We start from the raw sequence: 22,228 nt of genomic DNA on the forward strand, positions 1-22,228 counted from the left end.
CTGCACAGAGGAAGTTTTATTGTTGTCAAAGGAAAGGAGTCAATGCAGTGATGTTTCAGTAAAACTGGGTGTAACAGACTTATTCACATAAATATAAAAGGCGAGGGGAAAAAAAAAAAAAAAAAACCTTTCAGCATTCCAATTGGTTGCTGGGTTCGCCAACAAAATATTTAATCTACTGCCCTTGTAGTCCTCTTCGAGGAACCGTCAGCAATGTTGGTTGTGCTCACTGTATCAAGTCTAATGAGATGATGAGTGAAGATAACCCATGTGTCATTCAATTCTCAGAGTTGCAAGAATTCTGTCATTTATATCTATGTTCACTTTTGAAACCTGCAAATTATATCCATCCCCTCTTACCTCTACAACTCATATGAGTTATTTCCATTAATTCAGCACTAACTTGAATGTCTGATAGTGGTCTTTGCTTATACTGGAGATAGGAATTATTAGGTTTTGCAGTATCTTATTTTACAAAATGTTAGTGGCATTGCCCCAGAAATCTGGAAAAAAACTGGTCTAGTTGTAAATCATCTGGTGACTGCATGGAAAGTGATCAATGTTCTGATTGGTCACTATAATCTCTGGTATGCCTTTCATTTAATTCCTATGCTCTTAAGAGAGTGCCATGTCATACGAAATGGCATTTTTATTGTATATGCTAAACATCTGATGTTCAGACGCCTACTCTGTTTCTATCCTTGTGGAGTACATGTAATTACTGGTGGAAGGAAAAAAGATCACATTTTCAGTACAGTCTACATATTTTCAAAGCGATTGTACTGCCATATGTGAAATATGCAATGGTTGGATCTTTTATCTCAATTTCGATAACAACAAAGTTTGCTGCACCACTTGCTCAATTTTTCAGAATATCGATTTTTATTGACAATTACAGACCGGTTGAACTATTCCTCAGCAAGACTGCCCTGCCTTGGAGTATATGTTCTTAGCAGAGTATTTCTCAGAGTCATGACAGTAGCTGAAGGTGAGGATGTTACAATTATAAGATTCATTTCCTGTACAAGAAGCCACATATTACGCTTTTCTAAAACATTAAGGGAAAGCAGTTGCCTGACTACCTCTGTTTCCTTCATTTTGATGATGGTCTGGATCATGTTTAAGTGTTCTAGATAGTTTTTAAACTACTCCAATCCACAACAAGACCAGACCACAAATATGTCACCAACATATTAATGGAAACAATCTGATGGCACTTTGTACCATCTAAGAAACTCTACCATGATATAATTATGGTACAGATACGGCACTACTAGAAATAGCACACTGCACATCAAAACCCAACAAGTCTTACTATTTACTGTCAAAGAAAAATGTTATGTTTATGTAAAACACATGCCTGAAAAGAGAAAAATGCTTCTTTACAGTGAGATCCAATTACTTTTTAGAAGATGTTTTGGAGAAGGAAACCATTCCAGTATCTTACCACCATTATGTCTGCTTTACTGTGTTCTTGTTGGGAACAAGATGGAGTAGCTTCTGAAGGATACAGAATCAGATAGTTTCACACCAAAAGTGGATCATATGAAAAAGTGAACAGAAGGATTCATGCATGTTTCATGGCATCAGACAAAGATTTCATGCATACAGCATGGGTGACAGCAGCCTTTAAAAAAACAATCCTCCTTTGAATGAATCACAGAAACTTTACAATGCTTGGGATATGTACTAGGGTTATCACGACAGAAGGAAAAACGAGTAAGTGTTTGTGCAGGATTGTGTACATGATGGAGTCATAATTTTTGAGTTTAGAACTACCTAAAAACAACATACAGAATTGATGTGTGCACTGGAGCTATGATAGCAGGAAGATGATCTGGGTGGAAATATATCATGAACAAGTAAAGTAAATATTGCACAGGAAATTAACATATGTTACCATTAAATTCCGGATGTATGAAAGAAACTAAAGATTGAAAATATATTGAATAATAACTTTCCTGCAACCATTTGCAGGCAAGTCTAATTAATAGTATCAACAAATTGTCTGCATTTAATTCCATTTGTAAAAAGTTACAACCGGATATTCAGGATATAAAATTTAAAATCAGAATTGATAGATTTGGACTTCATGTATTCTGGCAAATAAACTTTAGAAAAGGGTAAATAGAAAATGTGTTTATTAAAATTAATTGAAGAGATCAAAATACTTTACAAAATATATATTTCTGTTTTAACACATTTCTAAAAAATAATATTTTTTCAAATTACAGTTAAATCAGTGAAATGCTGAACTACATAAGTGCAAACAAAATTATGAAACAAATTTCATGCTGCCATTCAGATTATAGCCCTATGGCGAGCAAAAATAAAGCCGTCTCCATTCAAGGCTGTGTACTTTTTGCAGTGTTTACTAGTGATGAGACTACAATACACTTCTACAAAACTGTGCATTTAAGCAAAGTGAATCAACAATAATATCCAGGACATCTGGATAAGCAAATTTTACACTACAGGTTCCATAAAATTGTTAATTCTACCAAAAATGTTCACCACTCCAAGCATGCTCACAACAAGAGACAATCATATTTTATCTATTTCCATAAATCTGTCATTTGCCTAGTCACCACAAAACTTCCCATATTAATTTCTGTTAATGTTGCTAACACAACGAGAAGGAGTACAAGCAAATGTACTCACTGTATATCCCTGAAATTTAAATGCAATACTGTTCAATAATTCTTGAAATCACATTTTAATATTTGAGTAACTTTTACACAAATATAAACTTTTCAGTACAAAGGTAAGACACATAAAATGTTGTTATTTTTACTGGCTGACTATTTTGGCCTTACCCATTTTCACAAGCCACATTTTTTGTATATAGGATGTGTTTGGTGTAGACAGTTCTATTTATAAGGTCTTATTGTAAAATTCTTTGCATCAACATTTGCAGAGTGAAATTCTCGAAGGTGGTAAGTGCCAAATTGTTCATAACAGAGATTTTTGATCACAAAATGCTTTAACCCAATGCCATTTTCCTCTCAAAAGCATACATATTCCTGTTTGTCATATTAGAATTGAAACTGATGGTGATAGATGGCAGTGGTGACAAATCCAGCAGTCAAGGCCTCTTGAAAAGTTTAAGCATCATATTGATATTATCACTGATGAGATGCAAATAAGCTTTGTTAATGTTGGCAGTTCTGAATTCCATAAAGTCCATGATTTATGAGACAAACTTCTATACATTACCTTTGTTTAAAGTGAGTAGACTATATTTTATTGTTGTGATCAAGCCTACTAGTGCAAATCTGATGAGAAGAAACCACCAGTACTTGAGGTATGTTAAATTCTTGTTAAAATTAATTATATTAATAGTTAGTTTATTTTAGTTTATTGTTATTTATTTGGTATCTTACATCTTTATAATTCATTCTTGCAGAATGTGTAAAACTGCAAAATCTAATGGACAGAACTCAGAGATTCAAAACTGCATGTCTTCATTGAATTCTGTAAGCTGGATTGGATATGCAATCTATTTCCCTCGAAGAGGGCAAGACGCAGTGAAAATGTAGTAACAAGAGTGAAGGTAGTACTAGACGGTAGATTATTGCAGTGTTCAGTGTCCCAAATGGAAGATGTGACTCTATTCAGGCTTGCAAAAATACATTCATGAACACGCATATGTAGGCTGCAAAAAAAAAAAAAAAAATTTTACAAGTGATAATTTCTAAAAATAAACAGAGTGATAGTTATATTGACATCAGGAAACCTAATGCACCATCTAAGTATACAGATGGATAAGTGCAGAGAAAACCTTCCTTGATTCATTTCCATTTGGTGAAAGCCATTACTCAAGGTCAAAATCTAACACGCAGTTTCTAGGTCTACACATGAGTATCCGCAGAATGTCAACTGTATTCACTGTAACAAATTCATTAAGAGAAACTTTCCTGACCTGAAATTCTGTCAATCTAGGGCAGATACATGTAAAACCTGTGATAAACTGCAATGTGAAATTTCAGGACAGAGTCCACAAATTGCACCTGCAAAACAGCACTAGAGTTGCACCTATGTAAAGGATATAGTGGTACAGATAACATGAAAGGCACAACTGCTCTTGCTCAAATGTCCGGAAGTGAAATATGTACTATTTTTATGCATTTGCATCAAGTACTGTATGTCCCTCCACGTACTCATTCCAAGATGTTTTTGTGCTGTCAATTGAGCTGTTTTAACTTCTGAATCAGCTTAGGTGACTTCCACACTTCCTATTTGTCTTTATGGCATGAAGGTATTGATAACAAAGGTGGTAACAAAACAGCTTCATATGTTTTATGTATTATCAGTCTCAGTATTACAGAACACAAGACACTATGTACTAACCATATCTAAAATACAAAATTTGTTATTTGTGAAAATGGGAAAAGCCTGCAACTAGTCAGCTATAAATAAATAGCAGCTTTGATGTTAAACACTTATAAATGTCTTTTCTTCAATATTACACAAATATGTTCGTTAAAACTATAGTTTCAAACACAACAACAAAGCAAAAAGAAAAGCAACACAAATGAAAACACATTCACATACACAGTGTGATAACAACAATGAAAATAGTGATTAAGAGTTAACCACAATATAGTGCAAGAATTGTGGTGTTACATTCTACACAAGAACAAATGTTTTATGTCATTACCCCATCTAATTATACAACATTTTCAATTAAGCCATATACTACAATTGATATGAGAAGGTTCATTGAAAAATTTGAAACAGTCTTCCCTTCTGAACAATTCAAACTCTGTATTAACTGTCTCAATTCCACAGCATGACATCATTAAAGAAACAAAATTTCACAATCGCGACATCTGGAAGAAAATCTCTGCAGGAAATATAGTTTGCTCAACGAGAGCCAGATAAAACCTATAGTGCTAGCTATACATCATCAATTCAAAGCAATTGTAGAACGTAATAATAATGATATTTTACCAGCTGCCAAACTGGAGTTAAAGTGACTGAATTTGCAATATTTCAAAATTTTAAGCAGTTACTTCATTGTAAACACAAGGAACAGGAATACAAAATAAGGTGTACATGTAGTGGCAGAAAGGATAAATTAAACCAAAGTCTGTGTCCTGAGAGACACAAGGTGCAAAGAAAAAACTGGAAGTAACAATGAGCTAACAGTTCATGATTGATCAAGATTACAGTTGAACAATATCACAAGCACAAAATGAAAATAAAAAGCATGTATTGGAAAGGAAAGAAAACAAGAGAAGGCAGGGAAAGGGGGGAAGGGGAACAGATCGTGAGAGAATTTCAGTCTTACTCTCGTTTTGTACTTATGTCTTAAACACTACAAAGAATGAAAGGAGGACTATAATTATGAATGAAACTAGATGGTTGGCTAAAGCCAATTACAAATTAACAAGGCCATCCCATTTCTAGGTTTGGAAGACAAGAGAAGAAAAATCACCCAAACGATCTCTGAACGAGATACTCAGCTCCCTTCCTACAAGTGCCATTGCATGCTAAGCAACATAACATTGCTAACACACACAGTTTATTTGTTTTGTATTCTTAATGACTGTAGTAGCAATGGAAATACAAAATTCAAGACAAAACTAACAAGTCAGTTGATGAAGTACAAGTGTGAGGCTCATATTATCCTCTCCTTTATTTCTGTTTTGATCACTTTTGACAAAGTCAGTTAAGAGGCCTGCAACCATTTGATTCAGAGAACTAAAAAAACCACTTGCCTTGATCATAAGCAAACAACATACTGCATGTTTCCATCTTACCTATTGTACAGAAGCAAATAAATTTACACGACAGACGAGACAGGAAAGATGTTACATCTCTCTCGTCTCGGTACATGATTTTGCTTTTGTACCACAGATCTGATGCTGGAAATGTTCTGAAACACGTAAGATGGAAGTTGCTTGTGATCAGGGCAAGGTACTGGAAAGCAAATTATTCCAACAGTGCGACTCAAATAAGAGCAGTTATCTATGGTTGGTAATCAGCTTCAAAAGTAATCTGATCAGACTAAATAAAAAAGGTCCGTAAGTTTAAATTAAATAATGCTCCATCTCTCTAAGGAAAAGCATTCCTCTTTCTCACAGGACCACAATTTATTAGAATCAAATGATCAATACCTTATTATGAGGTGTAACTACTTCAAGTATTGCTACAAAATGGAATATAATTAAGGACAAAGAAGAAATTTCTTTTTTACTTGTAGTGTCTTTTGAGTTCACTTATCAAATTTTGCCATTTGGGTACTTTAAGCTTATAAGCATTATGCAATTTGAACATCATCTGATAGCTCATTGCTACTCTTACATCCTGTTGTTAAACTTGTGATCCTCCTGACAAGTGCCTAGAAACTGTATGTTTATTTATCCATTTCTTATGGTATCCTCTCTCTTGTCAGAGGAATCACCAGAAAAATTCAGAAGCCAGAGACACAAATGCATATGTCAATTATTTATTAGGCCATTTCCTATTGTTCCTGTTTCAGCAGCTGGCAAGATGTCCAAGATGTACACACGTGTTCAACATCATGATTACAATCCATATATGATCTAATATTTTAAGCATAATTTTGTTATCCATCATATTACTTTCTATCTATCTTCCTTTCCTACTCCACTTTATTTCTCAGTGTAAGAATGGCATAATCACCTTGCAAATGAGAATGACACTGACTGACACACACACACACACACACACACACACACACACACACACACACACACAACTAATACAATTTATGACCCATTAGTAATGAGATTCTGGAGTTACCACTGATCTTTGCACACAAAGAGGAAAAATTAATGTACAGTTATTTCTCATAAAATGCAAGGAATTTTTTTTAAACAGTATCTAAAGTGATTAAGTGTCTCGTTTGAGGCGACAATAACAACAACAATGGTAAACTTATTTTCTTTCTTCAGCACTATCTTATAAAATAACATATTCTCCAGAAAACAAAGAGCCAGAAGATACACTGCATGTGAAGCACATCCCAAGCAAATTCCAAACATATAGTAGTTGTATCCAAGCAGTTTTAATAAGATCGGAGGAATATTTGTCCACATTCCTCATTAATTATGCATCATTGTAAATGGTGATACCATGGACATAAATATTGCTGCAGAAAATGTTGCCTTTTAAAACTGTACTCCAAAAGGGTCTTCAATATCAAGGTATCTTAAATAATATAAGTCATATACAACAATGGATTTTAATTTCGTACATGTCACTGTCCACAGTGTGCACATAGATGTAGTGATTCAGTTATTTTACTTGTTATGCAATTATAACAACACACGAAAACTGGTACAAACTATATAAGAATCTCAATCATATCTCTACATTAAATCTATAGATTCACTGTAATTACTACAGAGATTCATGCAGAAACTCAGTTACAGATTCACAAAGATCTTTAAGATCAAGTTTAGACCAAAGGAGAACAGGAACAAAAACAATTTTGTGTAAAGTTTTTATTTCAAGCTGCTCTATTGATCTTTGTAAATGATAATCTGGTACAAAACTGATAATTCCAGGTTAGAAATACTGTAAGTGCTGAATACAACCTCTACAATGGAAAATAAATGGCCACTAGACCTAAATGACGTACCAGGAGACAAACTGAAACAAATATTCATCACAATCCCTGACAAACAGTAACAAAAGAAATGCAGCAATTGCTGTTTAAATACCATAATGGGGCCTTTGGTCTAGACATGTACCAATCATGCTGGAATAGGCAGAAAATTTATAATTTCTGTACACGATTCAAAAATATCTTTTGCATGAAATGCTGTCCTGAATCGTTATGAACAGCATAACAATGTTTTCATCCAATTTATAGATTGCAAACAAAGGCCTCTGATAATGCTTCATGAAATATCCCATAATGTAGTTTAAACAAAATTGATAGAAATTCCTCAAGAAGTGTGGATGGATGGAAGGGAAACTATCGAGTCCTATTGGTAGTAGACAGAAGGAAAATTATGAACAATAAGAGCATCAAGTACCAAGATCTCTAACCCCTACTATACAACATCCATCACTCTGAAAAATCCTCAAGGTATATAAATAATAGTGCCTTATTCAGTGATAATATTTATGGTTTTTTATTTTGTTAGACAAGACAAGAAAAGCTGATCTAAAATCTGGTCTTCCTTTCAATACCAGTAAGACAACGACTACGAATTTTCAGTATGATCTACATGTAAATATGAAACTGATTGTCTGAGATGCTCATACTGAATCTGGAATGATAAGTACTTAAAAAGTGTGACTACAGAAGATTTAGGTTCTAAAACTGAAATTAACAACAAGGTTAAGGCAGCATGGTATAATTTTATAAAAATGAAATTTCAAGTTAAGACTTGGCACATTCTTTTGTAAGATGTGCAAGCAGACTCCAATAGGAAAGAGACCGGAAAGACAGTGCTGTTTTGAAGACAGCTGTTTTCTCAAAATTCCAACAGGCTACATTCCAACACAACTAAAGAATTTCACTATTTCCTTCAACACGTGTGTTGCGTAAATTGACTATGACATTGACCATTCCAGGAAAAGTAGATAAAGTTAGGCTTATGCAAAAAGAGCATCAATCATTCCTCATGCTTGTCTTCTGCAACTACAATGAGGAAGGGTAAAAAATGTTTTGGTGCCTGTGTACCCTCTGCCACAAACTGTACTATGCTTCTGTAAAACAGATGTAGATATACTTGCAAATGGCCCTTAAGAACAAATCTGCGAAACCTCCAGCTGATCAGCTCACTAATGACCTCTTTCAACAAGCAAGAACTGACTTATATTATAAATAGCTGCCAAAGTAGCATATTTTGAATACATGCAGCACATCCACAAATGAAAGGTAGAGAGCTAACAGAGTATACATTAAATACAACTCTAATTGCTTGGTACCATAAAGACTTTGGTAGAAATTAAACCAGCTGGTAAGCTCTTCGTTATTGCTGACAACAAACACACACTCCCAATTGATTGCAACCTTTCACAGACAACAAGGTGCATAGAAACTAGAAGCTAAACACTTACACTAAGTGCATTCTTAATTTACTTTAATGAAACAGATACAGTCTTAGATTAAAAAATCATCCTAGCACAGACATGTTAGACAAAGCTATCTGCAGAAGGAGAAGACTGGAGAACACATGTGGGCTGATAAGTTGCTGTATCAAATGAGACCACAAACTTTTACTGGTTTTCTTTATTATTCTTGATGGCTACTCCTGATTATAAGGCTATTTCTTTGTATTGTTAATATTCCGCACCTATTTTTTAACTGCGCAATACATAGGAAAGAGCATGTTGTAGACATTCTCCCTTTAAATAAAAAAACTTCCAGTGAGAATTTTTTTTTTATTTGTAGTCCTATCAGTTTCCAGTTATAATTCTTAGGAAATACCTACTCTATATATGACAAATGCATTTATTTACAGCTCAATTAAGTTCATAAAGCAAATCTTTGGTTATATTTTAATGGCCACTCAAATTTATCTTAACATGCGGGACAGTGTAAATAAGCATTAACATAGCTACATACACCTGCCACTAGTGGTGGTAATATCATTCTGAGGCGGGACATTAATCTAAGTGAAGATTTTCAAGGGCTGTTGTTTACTTTCTGTTTATTTGTGGATGCTAAACAATCATTATTTAAACATTCAATAAAATAGAATTCTTATTAGGAGGGTGATTAAAAGTAAACTATGTCCGAAAGACATACTGGGTGAGAAGAGGCCTAGTGTTTCTATGTTCAGTGCATGATGTATGACACGCAATCCTTACTTGTTCCCTCTAGATTTGCTTTTGCCTTCAGCAGCGCAGTAACTCACCTTCAGTGAACTTTCTGTACCAATTGGGTTACAAAATAGCTGTCACAGAGCAGAAGCCTTCCCCCCCCCCCCCCTCCCCCCTTTTTTTTAATATAATAAATACACGGTAATTTCTCAAACTTTTCTAAACATTTCTTCATTACAGAAACACACACTACCATTTTACACCATACATATGGATAGAAGAACACTTAAAAACATGCAAAAACAAGCGTCAGGTCATGGTCTAAGTTACGAATACCAGATGCTTCAACAGTAACCCTTGAACAATCTCAACTTTACAATAGGAAAAAATATCACCATGCCAAACCACTCTCTACAGCAGGAATCAAAAAAGCGAGGGTAAATGTTTTGCACAAACTCAGGAAGTTGTCAGAAGTGCTATTTCTCCTACCGATGGTGCAACATAAGAATGTGATGCCTCATCATCATAAAATGTCGATTTGGCAAGGAACAGAGTACGTCCATTCGCACAAGCACCAGGTGCCTTTTGATGAGGAAGAGTCTCAACTGAGGGACGCATCATTTCAGTTGCATAGAAGCGGGAGCGTCCAGCCCCATACATTACTCCTGTATTTGGTGCAGAAGTGAAAGTAGCGGCTGTAGAACCAGGATGAGCCTCAGACTGAAAAGACTGCCGAGGTTGTAACTGCTTCTGTTGCTGGAGCTCAAATCGGGCACGAGCACAAGCCAAGTAGTTGCGTATCATTTCTGCTTGGTAAGCATGCCTCTTTTCTGTGTGCAAAAGGGCACATATTACACGCTCCTAAAACAAAAATAAATGTCGTCATTACACTGAAACTTTATGTTACACTGAAACTTTATGTTACACTGAAACTTTATGTTACACTGAAACTTTAAGAATATTCTAAAAAGACAAACTTTGTTCTCCAATGGGCAATATATTTTCTGTAATAGCACTTTAATGTCATGACCAAATGTTCAGCTAATGTTAACAATAAAAAACTATGCAGGTCATTAATAATTTGCAAAAAAATGAATTTAATCAAAGGATCTGGTTGGTTTACTCAGTTACGAAATATGCCAGCCAAACACTTAACAAAAAAAATCCTCACAGAAAATTCACATTACAGTGACAGGGAGAAATTAAGAAACTTCTTTTTGAACTCAATTTTTTTGGGGTATTTTAAGAAAAAGCTCAGTGAAAGTCAATGAATGTAGCCTCTTATCTAGTAATGATACTCATTAAGATGGAAAAAAATTTACAGCAAGCCAGATCACAAGAAGTATACTCATGTTTGAGAAAAGTGTTTCATGACATTCAAAATAGGGCCTTAGTGCCCAGAGACAGTAGTCACATATGTACAAGTTGTCATGTGAATGTGAGAGAGTTCTACTTCTGAGGAAGCAGTTTGTCTGAATGCTTAAATATTTATTTTTTTTTTTCTTTACACCTGTCATTCAGACAAACTTCTTCCTCAGAAGAAGAACTCCTCTTTCTGGTGTGTAGCAATCTATCGTTTTGATAGCGAACATTTTATTTTTGGATATTCCCCCCTTCCCCCACTGACTTAAATCTGAGAAGACGGTACGAAAAGTACCAGCACCAGTTGTACTCAAAATGAGGGGAAAAAAGGGCAAGTGAATTATTTGTGCCTATTGAAACTGTTTCACCTAGTCATGCTAGACATCATCAGTGTTCTGTAGTACGAAGACAAGTATTTAATTATACACATTTTGATAGGAGAACTGAAATCATTCTTCACAGTTCATTTAACTTATTTACCTATTTACAAATATATGGTTGAATCAAACAACAGAAAATCCAGGAGGGAAGGTAACAATATTATGAAAAAGGATAGTTGCTACACACCCTATAGGGGAGTCACAGATACGTATAATAATAATAATAATAATAATAATAATAATAATAATAATAAAACATGGAGACTGGGTCACGAAGGGGGAGGGATAGCAGGGTAGGGGTGGGATACGGTAAAGAAGTTCTGCTTGTGGGAGCATACAGGGACAAGGTGGAGAGGTGGGGGGAGAGAGAGAGAGAGAGAGAGAGAGAGAGAGAGAGAGAGAGAGAGAGACCAACCAAGACAGTGGTCGTGTATTCCAGAGTTGTGCTTGTGTGACTGTTTTGTTTTTTACTTTTAAAGAAGGTCTTTTGGCCAAAGGCTAAAATAGCAGACTTTTCAATGTGGCTATCTGCAACTCATTGGTTCATCTTTATATGTAATATTAGATAGTTTAAATGTGCTGCTAAGGATCACTACAAAAATCCCACCAATATCTGTATAATTAACTAATTTCCTTTATATTATAGACCACTGATAATGCTTAGCATGAATAGGCAAAACATCTTTGGTAGACACAAATTAAACATTCACATGCAAAAGAAGGAATTTTTTCTTCTCTGTTTGATAAAGCATGGCTCAAGTAATAACTTACAAAAAGGGGCTGTATATATTAATGAAAACAGGTTAAGGTTTGCTGTGGCTTAAAAAACAATCTCTAACAGGCAAATGAATTTGTTCAGGGTACAGAAGTGGAGATGACAAAGCTTGAGGGCTATCCACATTCTTACTGCAGTGGGCGACTCTTTCAGAGCCTTATGTTCAATAAAAACAACACTTACAACTTTGGACTGATATGAATCTTAAGACAATTTTGGTGAAGCTAGGAAAATTTGTCAGGGGTAAGTAAACATTTCTTATGACCCAGAAAGGAAAGCTAGAGTAGGTATGTAGATGAAATGATTGACAGTTTATTCTTCCACTCGAATCTTACCTGTTGCTGATTATTAAGTGGGATGTCTTTCTTTTGGGCATTGACTTTAGATGCTCTCGTAAGTGATCCAAAGTTCTTTCTTAGTCGACGGCTAAGGCTGCCAAACTGTTTTGCTACTGCTGTCTGGAACTGCCTCGCTGCTTTCCCTCCAAAGGCCACACCTTCATCACTGGGATCACTGTCAGAAGCCACCTCAGAAAACCTGTTTACGTAACATAAATATAATTAAATTGATACCGATAATCTAAATCAAAGACATAACAAGTCTGATTAAATAATTACTGATTTTGAAGTTTAAGTAAATAGTAAAATACATGCAGTGTACATTAATAAAATTATTTTGTGTCAGATACAGTTTACATTAATTACGTTTTACTAAGCAATGAAAGAAATGGCACAGAACGCAACAGTATGAGAATCGAAATAGAGCTGCAAGAAGCAGACTCATAATGCAAAAAGTCAGAAATGTAGATCAAGAGAATATATTTATGAACAGGTGGCATACCATATTAAATTAAGTAAGATGAGAACCTAAAAAAATTAATGTTATATGGACACAGACAAAATGGGCAATTATTTAACAAAGGAACTTATAAAAAAAATTATGTTACAGGTACAAACAGAGTATTTGAAAAGAAAATCTTAAAAGGGATAAGAACTAATTGAAGAGAAGGAGAGAGTTTCAAGTAAACAATGATGAGACCATAATCCTATCAGAAACTGAATTAAACAAAACAACACTGCCTGACAAGAAAGTGAAGCATCCAGAAGTGGAGGAGAGAGAGAGAGAGAGAGAGAGAGAGAGAGAGAGAGAGAGAGAGAGAGAGAGAGAGAAAATGAAACTTTACTGGTTGAGAGGGTATGTGATGTTATCACAGTGATTAACAGCTAATCATATTTATAAAGAACTTGGTAGCATGAGCCCACTTATCTGTACAATGTTGTGCCCCCTTCTGGCCTGGATGCATGCACTGCTTTGGTAGGGAAAGGTATTAAAGGTGTTTCACATTCTCTTGAGGCAAACAGGCCCACAACTGTTATTACTAGTCCTTGATATCCTGGATATTAGCACTGGGATGAAGCTGATGGGGACAAATATGGGCATCTTACTGGCCATTAGAGTCTCTCAACATTGTGTAGACAGTTTCTAGAGACAAGTGCCATGTGCAGACAAGCATTGTCATGTTGAAAAATGGCACCTCGATACTGTTGCATGAGAGGTAACAAAAGGACGCAGAATGCCTGTGACATACCATCATGCTATCAGAGTTCTCTCAATCACTAACAGCTGTGATCTGAAGGCATATGCAATGGCTCCCCATACCTTTAAATCAGGAGTAACACCACTACACCTCACCAACACGCTGGAAGAATGGGACTGCTACTCATGTCACCGCCATACTCACCAACAATCATCACTGGGGTAACACAGAATGACAATTCGTCACTGAACACAATGTGACACCTTTCATCAGCAGTCCATTTTTCTCAGTCACAGCATCACTCCAAATGCAGCTGCTTGTCCTGTGCTGTTAGTAACCAGCATATAGGACAGTAATTCCTTAGTCTGACATCTGGTAGTCTCTGACCAATGGAGTGGGATAACATAGAATGATACGGTGGATTCATTACTTGTTCTTGGATGGCAGGCACAAGATGTGAAAGGTGTGCAATGTGCTTGGTGCACAACACAGTGATTCTTGTGGTGGTCAGATGTGGTTGATAGAAACCTTGATGATGAGTAACATACAGACTGGTTATAATTACAGTGCAGCTACTCACAGAGGTCCAATGTGGGCTTTAATTATCATACATCAGCGAAACTTGGTAGACATTCTAATGCATTAATGTGCAAACTAATTACGCTTGGGGGGGGGGGGGGGGGGGGGAGGAGGAATTAGTTCCAATTTTCGCCACCATGTGCAAATCTGGCACTGTAAATGCGAGAAAGACATATATAGAAATGTTTCCATATGTAATGGATTATGAGCGGGATGTGGGCAGAAAAGACCAAACAAATGAGAAAGGCATAAAGTTGATTTTATCATTAACTGCCACTTACACAATATGTTTAATATGAGCACCGGAGGCACTGACGACCTGCTGCATCTGGAAAACAACGTCATGAATAGTTGACCACGGCAATCCAGTGGAATCTGAGCAACTTGTTCCTGTATACTAGCCTAAAAAACAGGGAGAGACTGAACATGTCCCAAGCAAACAGATTCTTTTAGACATCACCAGAGCCAAAAGTCACCCTGATTCAGATTGCTGTGATTCTGCACACCATGTATCTGGAAAAATCACTGGAGATAACATGTTCATTGAAGGTTGCATTAAGCAGATCCTTCACTGCAGTTGTACCATCTTATGGAGATCTGCTGACCCTCAGGTGCGCACATTGTGTGTGTTCATATTTTCACTTACATGAAATATCGATTCATCACTGAAGACAACACAATTCAAAAAATCTTCATTGTTCACGCCCAACAAACCCTACACATATGATCTCAAATTCTCGATTGCTGCTAATGTAGCGACAAAGAGAGAGTGCGCATGCACATGTGCACTCTCTCACACGCGCGCGCTCATGGAACGAAATAAGCTTTTAAAAATGTATGTAATATTTTCCCAAATATCAGAGAAAGAGGACACAAAAAGGAAGGTGCTATCACGCAGAGATTACATTGTTCTGTGTCCCGTGGAGCCATTTGTGAACCAAGGATGAAACGTGACAACCAACAACTTCTTCACATCTCTTCAACTTCCTAAGAAGTTCAAAGAAAAGAAAATGCCATTATTTTGTGCAAAATACAAGATCCATTGTCGTGAAACATACTACACCAGCATCTGGCATCACTGTGTCATAAGGAAAGAAGAATAAAAATGTTCTTCTGAGTAAACTGCATGCTGAAGCAGCAACAAGCAAAGGAGGAAAACAGAAATCTGAAACCACAGCATTCCTCAATGTAACAAATTATGGGGTGGATGTAATTACACTTGATAGGTTGTACATAGGAGATGGCTGCCGCATGTCTTCTAACATCTGAGACATGGCAGCAATAAATGCATGGGTTATCTAGAAAAAATAGTAGCAAACAAGAAAATGGAAAGGAAGAAGTTCACTTCAGCTAGTGAAACAACTCAAGGGAACAGACAAAATACAATGACATCAGGCTAAAATCATCTAGAAAGCCAAAATTGGCCTCTGCAAAGGCAACAACACCAGTCAGAACTGTATAAAACGTCGCAAACCTATGTACAGAAAATGTTCATGAATAGGAGAAATCATCTGCACAAAGAGCATCTAAACAGATTCCATTGGCTCGAGTAAGAAGTACAACAAAGCCCTGTATAGAACAGAAGCGAGTATAATATGGACCATATATACAAAATGTGCCTAAAAGATCTTACAAACAGTTAATACAGGAAACTTGTTAGCATGAACAACAATACATCTGTAAGATATTTTATTGATTAAACATGTAATGTATTAATAACCATGTTACAAAAAAGAAGAGATTAACATTCACTAAAATAAAGCCCTTGTTTAAGTCAAGTATGAAAATATTTTATGTGGTGTCAAAATAACCACCTTTTTGCTATTTTAAGGTGCACAGTCCAAGGCACAACGGACAGTTGTGGAAGCAATAGGACTCCCTGCGGCAAAAGAGGCTGTCTGATCATGCATGCACAGTTTTAGTTTGGTCTGTGATGCGCAGACGGTGTAGATGCCACCACAGCATTGCACTGCACTGTGATGGAAGCGGTACAGCTGAGATGTTCTACCTAGTGTTGTTGCATGATGTCTAGCCAAAGAAAAGTGCAATGAATACTTACAGAAAGTAATGCTCTGTGAGTTGGTCTTTCAACATCAGTTTCTGTTCAAGGAAATGGGAAATAAATAGGAGATAGTTTTCAGACATATGTCAACAGTACTTCTACAATTCTGCTGACTTATTCTGTAGATATTTGGAAGGAAACTTGCCAAAAACCTGAATGAAGTATAATTAAGCTAAAATGCTATTATTTTTAATGAAGGGAAACATTTCACACGGGAAAAATATATCTAAAAACAAAGATAGTGTAAGTTACCAAACGAAAGCGTTGGTATGTTGATAGACACACACACACACACACACACACACACACACACACACACACACACACACACACACACATATTAAATTCAAGCTTTCGCAACCCACGGTTGCTTCATCAGGAAAGAGGGAAGGAGAGGGAAAGACGAAAGGATGTGGGTTTTAAGGGAGAGGGTAAGGAGTCATTCCAATCCCGCGAGCGGAAAGACTTACCTTATGGGGGAAAAAGGGACATGTATACGCGCGCGCGCGCGCCCATTATTTATGCCTATGGCCTTCCCCCTCCACCAATGGCTGCAGGCACTTCCTCTGTGGTCCGCACCCATTCCCTGCGACCTGCTGGAGCGTTGCTGCTCCGTTTTCCGTCCGCTGAGTTTCTAGGTGTTCCCTCTGCGGTCCGCGCCCACCAAACCCACTCCTGGGGGTTTCATCTACGGTCTGGGGTACCAAGCGTTCACCCTGCGGTCCGCGCCCGCTCACCACGACCTGTTGGAGCGTTGCCGCTCCATTTTTCGTCTGCTGCGGCTCTGGATGTTCCCTCTGCGGTCCGCGCCCACCAGTCCCACTTCTGGGTGTTCCATCTTCGGTCTGGTGCGCCTGGCAGTGCGTCAGGGGCTCGTTTTCCATCTCCATGTCTCTGGTTCTTCTGTTTGTATAGTGTTGCAGCTGGCCCCGTTGCTCCTTTAACAATTCCAGAGCTGGATGCCAGGCTCTGCTTAGCTGGTACCCTGTGTCACGGTTCATAAGATCGTCAGCCATTTTAATTTCTATCGATTCTCTTATAACACTGTCCCAAAATGTGGGTGTTTGTGCTAGAATCTTGGTATCCTCATACTTCATGGCATGATCTAGTTCTAGACAGTGTTCAGCAATGGCTGACTTAGTCACCTGTCTTAATCTAGTGTGCCTCTGATGTTCTTTGCATCCGATCTTCACAGTTCTTGTCGTCTGGCCAATGTAGGACATGCCACATTGACAAGGTATATTGTAAATCCCTGGTTTTCGTAACCCCAGGTCGTCTTTGACACTCCCCAGCAGTCCCCCGATCTTGTTGGATGGACAGAAAACACACTTGATATTGTGTTTACAGAGGATCCTACTGATTCTGGCAGAAATAGAGCCAGCATAGGGCAGATATGCCACCTTCTTTGCTTCATCTTGGTCTTCTTCAGGTACCTGTGGTATAGTGGCTGGTTGGAGTGCCCTCTCAATTTGTCTGTCCGTATATCCATTCTTGGAGAAAATTGTTTTGAGACGTTCTATCTCTATAGGTAGATTCTCTTGGTCTGACAGGGCACGTGCTCTGTGGACCAAAGTCTTCAGAACCCCATTCTTCTGTGCAGGGTGGTGACAGCTGCTGGCCTGCAGATATAAATGAGTGTGTGTTGGTTTTCGGTACACACTGTGGCCAATTGATCCATCTGCTTTCCTCTGGACTAGTACATCCAGAAATGGCAGCTGGCCATTCTTCTCCAGTTCCATGGTGAACTTGATATTAGTGTGGCATGAGTTAAGATGTTCAAGAAACTCATTGAGCCTGTCCATCCCATGTGGCCAGATCACAAAGGTGTCATCCACATGCCTAAAGAAGCATGTAGGTTTAAATGTGGCTGTCTCCAATGCCCTCTCCTCAAAACTCTCCATAAACATGTTGGCAACCACAGGGGACAGTGGGCTGCCCATAGCTACACCTTCAGTTTGCTCGTAATATTGGTTTCTGTAAAGGAAATACGTGGATATCAGTGTATGACTGAACAGGTCCAACAGAGCACCGTCAAATTTCTCTGCAATCAGTTCTAGTGAGTCCTTCAGTGGGACCCTGGTGAACAGCGATACCACATCAAAACTAACCATGATGTCCGAATCTGTGATGTGCAGTTGCTTGAGGCGTTGCAGGAAATCTTCTGAGTTGCGGATGCGGTGAATACATTTCCCCACATATGGAGACAGGAGACCTTTCAAGTACTTGGCTGTTGTGTACGTAGGTGCCCCAATATTACTGACAATAGGACGTAGGGGCACGCCCTCCTTGTGTATTTTAGGCAGACCATACAGTCTAGGTGGCACTGGCGCTTTTTCCCGTAGTTGTCTGATGATCTTATCGAGCATCCCTGTTTCCTTCAAGAGAGCACTAGTCTTCTTGGCCACCTTGTCCGTGGGGTCACACTCCAGAATTCTGTATGCAGTGTCCTCCAGAAGTTGGCGTACTTTCTCATCATAATCCACCCGCTGCAAGATGACAGTGGAGTTCCCTTTGTCTGCTGGCAGTACCACAATGCTCTTGTCTTCCCGTAGTTTCTTGAGTGCAAGCCTCTCCTCGGTTGTGATGTTCGATTTCGGCGGCCTGGCCTTGGTGTTACGAAAACCAGGGATTTACAATATACCTTGTCAATGTGGCATGTCCTACATTGGCCAGACGACAAGAACTGTGGAGATCGGATGCAAAGAACATCAGAGGCACACTAGATTAAGACAGGTGACTAAGTCAGCCATTGCTGAACACTGTCTAGAACTAGATCATGCCATGAAGTATGAGGATACTAAGATTCTAGCACAAACACCCAGATTTTGGGACAGTGTTATAAGAGAATCGATAGAAATTAAAATGGCTGATGATCTTATGAACCGTGACACAGGGTACCAGCTAAGCAGAGCCTGGGATCCGGCTCTGGAATTGTTAAAGGAGCAACGGGGCCAGCTGCAACACTACACAAACAGAAGAACCAGAGACATGGAGATGGAAAACGAGCCCCTGACGAACTGCCAGGTGCACCAGACCGAAGATGGAACATCCAGAAGTGGGACTGGTGGGTGCGGACCGCAGAGGGAACATCCAGAGCCGCAGCAGACGAAAAACGGAGCAGCAACGCTCCAACAGGTCGTGGTGAGCGGGCGCGGACCGCAGGGGGAACGCTTGGTACCCCAGACCATAGATGAAACCCCCAGGAGCGGGTTTGGTGGGTGCGGACAGCAGAGGGAACACCTAGAACCTCAGCGGATGGAAAACGGAGCAGCAACGCTCCAGCATGTCGCAGGGAATGGGCGCAGACCACAGAGGAAGCGCCTGCAGCCATTAGTGGAGGGGGAAGGCCATAGGCATAAATACTGGACCAGGTCCACTCGAGGAGCAGTCTCAGGTCGCACCTGATGAAGGTCACAAGCTACGTGACTGAAATATCGCGCAAGTACGACGCTGATATCCGGCAGAACACCCGACAACCCAAGATGTCATTAGATTGCCGGGAAAGCCTGAAGAGTTACAATAAGTAAATTCGTTGATTTTAAGAATACTACTTTTACCTGCCAATAGTTTCCACTTATTTGCCTTTGGGAATAATACATTTGGCCTGTTACATTTTTGAAGAAAATTTAAGGACAGATCAACATTGCCTGGAATCCGCATGTGCCCCTAAAGTAACAGTATTTCAGTCAATATTTTACATGATGTTATTATAAATCTTAACTATGAGTTTTCTGTAAAAATTTCACTGTTGTAGCTTTAATACCTTGGGAGATGGAAGGTTTTTCTATTTTGTAAATAGAGTTAAAAAATCCTGTTTTTGTGACTAAAATATTCTTTTTTGAAAAATTGCTACTCCTACAGCTAGGGAAATTTTACTGTCACTTCATTACAGGATATGAATAAGGGAAAAACAGTTCCTACTCATTTTCTTCCACCTCAAATAAAAATTTTCCCCTATAAATTTGGTGGCAGGATTGGTCAGTTTCGTTACACAATAACTCCCAATTGGCAATATGTAGACCTATTTTGACTGCAGATACATGACAAACAAGATATTGAGAATACAACTGCATGGTCAGGATTTGTGCAAGTGTTGCCAATTGGTAGTTATCGTGTAATGAAACTGACCATTATTGCACCGAATTTACTGAGGAAAATAAATTTGTTTGAGAGGTGGCCAAATCAGTAGGAATTTTTTCCCACAATGTGTTGTTATTTTTGTGATTGCTAGGGTGTAATCAAGTGGCATTAAAAATTTCATAGCTGTAGAACTAGCAGTTTTAGAGAAAGAAGACATTTTAGTTGGAAAAACAAGATTTTTTAGCTCTGTTTACAAAACTGAAAAACATTAACTCTCCAAAGTATTACAGCCAGATTCAGAACTCTAATAACATCCAGTGAAACTTTGACTGAAATGTTTTAACTTAAGGGATACATGTGAATTCATCAAAATTTAGACATGTTGCTAAACTTTCTGCAAGTACTGTATTGATACATTTGATGACCAACAACAAGAAATATTTTGTTGCTAATTTGTCTCCAATATTTGACTCTTGCAGTCAGAAGAAAAGACCAACAGTATTGTTTCAAACACTGTGACTTATTCCAGAGACAATACAGAAGTTGAATCCATATCACTTAACTTGGAAGAGCCTAAGATGAGGTAGAGATACAACTTCCACTAAATGTTTCAGACGAACACACAAATTCTGTGTGCATAAACAAAGATTCTGATCCCACTGGCACAAATTTACATAGCAGGAAGAAGGTGAATGTTGAGAAGAAGATACATCTCCTGCTCAAAAACGGACATACTGAAAGGGAGAAAGCATCCACAGAATTGAAAAGAAAATACCTATAGACTTCTGTGAAGGAAGGTGGTGTAAATGTATTGCAACTGAAAATGAAATACATCAATATCAGGAACTGTAACAATGATCCATTGAGTTGCAGACAGGCACAATGAAAACACATGTAGCTCTGAGCCAAAGCCTTCCTCAGCAGAGAAAACACACACATTCACACAGGCAAGCAAACCTCTCACACACACACACACACACACACACACACACACACACACACACACACACTGCTGCCACCACTGCTTTGGAGCTACTGGTGGTGGCAGCGGAGTGTGCACGAGATATGCTTGCCTGTGCAAATATGTATGGTTTTTTGCTGAGGAAGGCTTTGGCCAATAGCTATATGTGTAATAGTCTTCCTGTTGTGGCTGTCTGCAACTCCATGGCTCATCTTTATGGCAAGCAACAATCTAAATTATTTCTAATGTTATGTTATTCCAACCTGGAGTTTCTGTTATATGAACACGAATAAGGCCAGGAGAACATGCCACTCAATTATTTTCGTCGAGTCAAAAAAGCATGTGCTATTTAGGAATTAAGTAATGGATATATTGCTGAAAAATAGGAAGTTTAAGAGTTTGTCTGGACAGACTGATGTTACTTGACACTGGTGACTTAGGGCCATGATGTATTTCCTATCAATATATAATTAAAGTGTTGCTTAATTTTTTACTAGATTTTAAAAGTTTCTTAAAAGCAGCTGGCCACTTTAATGAACAGTGTTTATATTACGTTCTCTCTCTTCATTGATGTTAATCTATAGATGACAGGAGAGTGAATAAGGACTTTTATCACAGTGATTCAGCATGCAGAAGTTTTTACCTAAATATTTTGCAAGGGAGTCAATATACAACTATCTTACACATTTCACTGGCTTCACCTTAGAGGAGGAACATAACAGCATGTAACAGGAAAAGGGTT

At 38.0% G+C, this 22,228-nt stretch overlaps 1 protein-coding gene across 3 annotated transcripts in view; it reads right to left on the minus strand.

The window, feature by feature from the left end:
- LOC124621952 (OTU domain-containing protein 7B-like) overlaps positions 1–22,228 on the minus strand; it is a 103,586-nt gene that overhangs the window by 11,721 nt on the left and 69,637 nt on the right. For all 3 annotated transcript variants that reach the window (XM_047147474.1, XM_047147471.1, XM_047147473.1), the window contains exons 9-10: positions 12,603–12,804; positions 10,240–10,611 (exon numbers count right to left, since the gene is read on the minus strand). In XM_047147474.1, coding sequence (XP_047003430.1) covers positions 10,240–10,611; positions 12,603–12,804 — 574 coding nt within the window. The remainder of the gene's footprint in view (positions 1–10,239; positions 10,612–12,602; positions 12,805–22,228) is intronic.

The sequence above is a fragment of the Schistocerca americana genome, chromosome 7 (genome assembly GCF_021461395.2).
Source record: "Schistocerca americana isolate TAMUIC-IGC-003095 chromosome 7, iqSchAmer2.1, whole genome shotgun sequence".
Classification (NCBI taxonomy): Eukaryota; Metazoa; Arthropoda; class Insecta; order Orthoptera; family Acrididae; genus Schistocerca; species Schistocerca americana.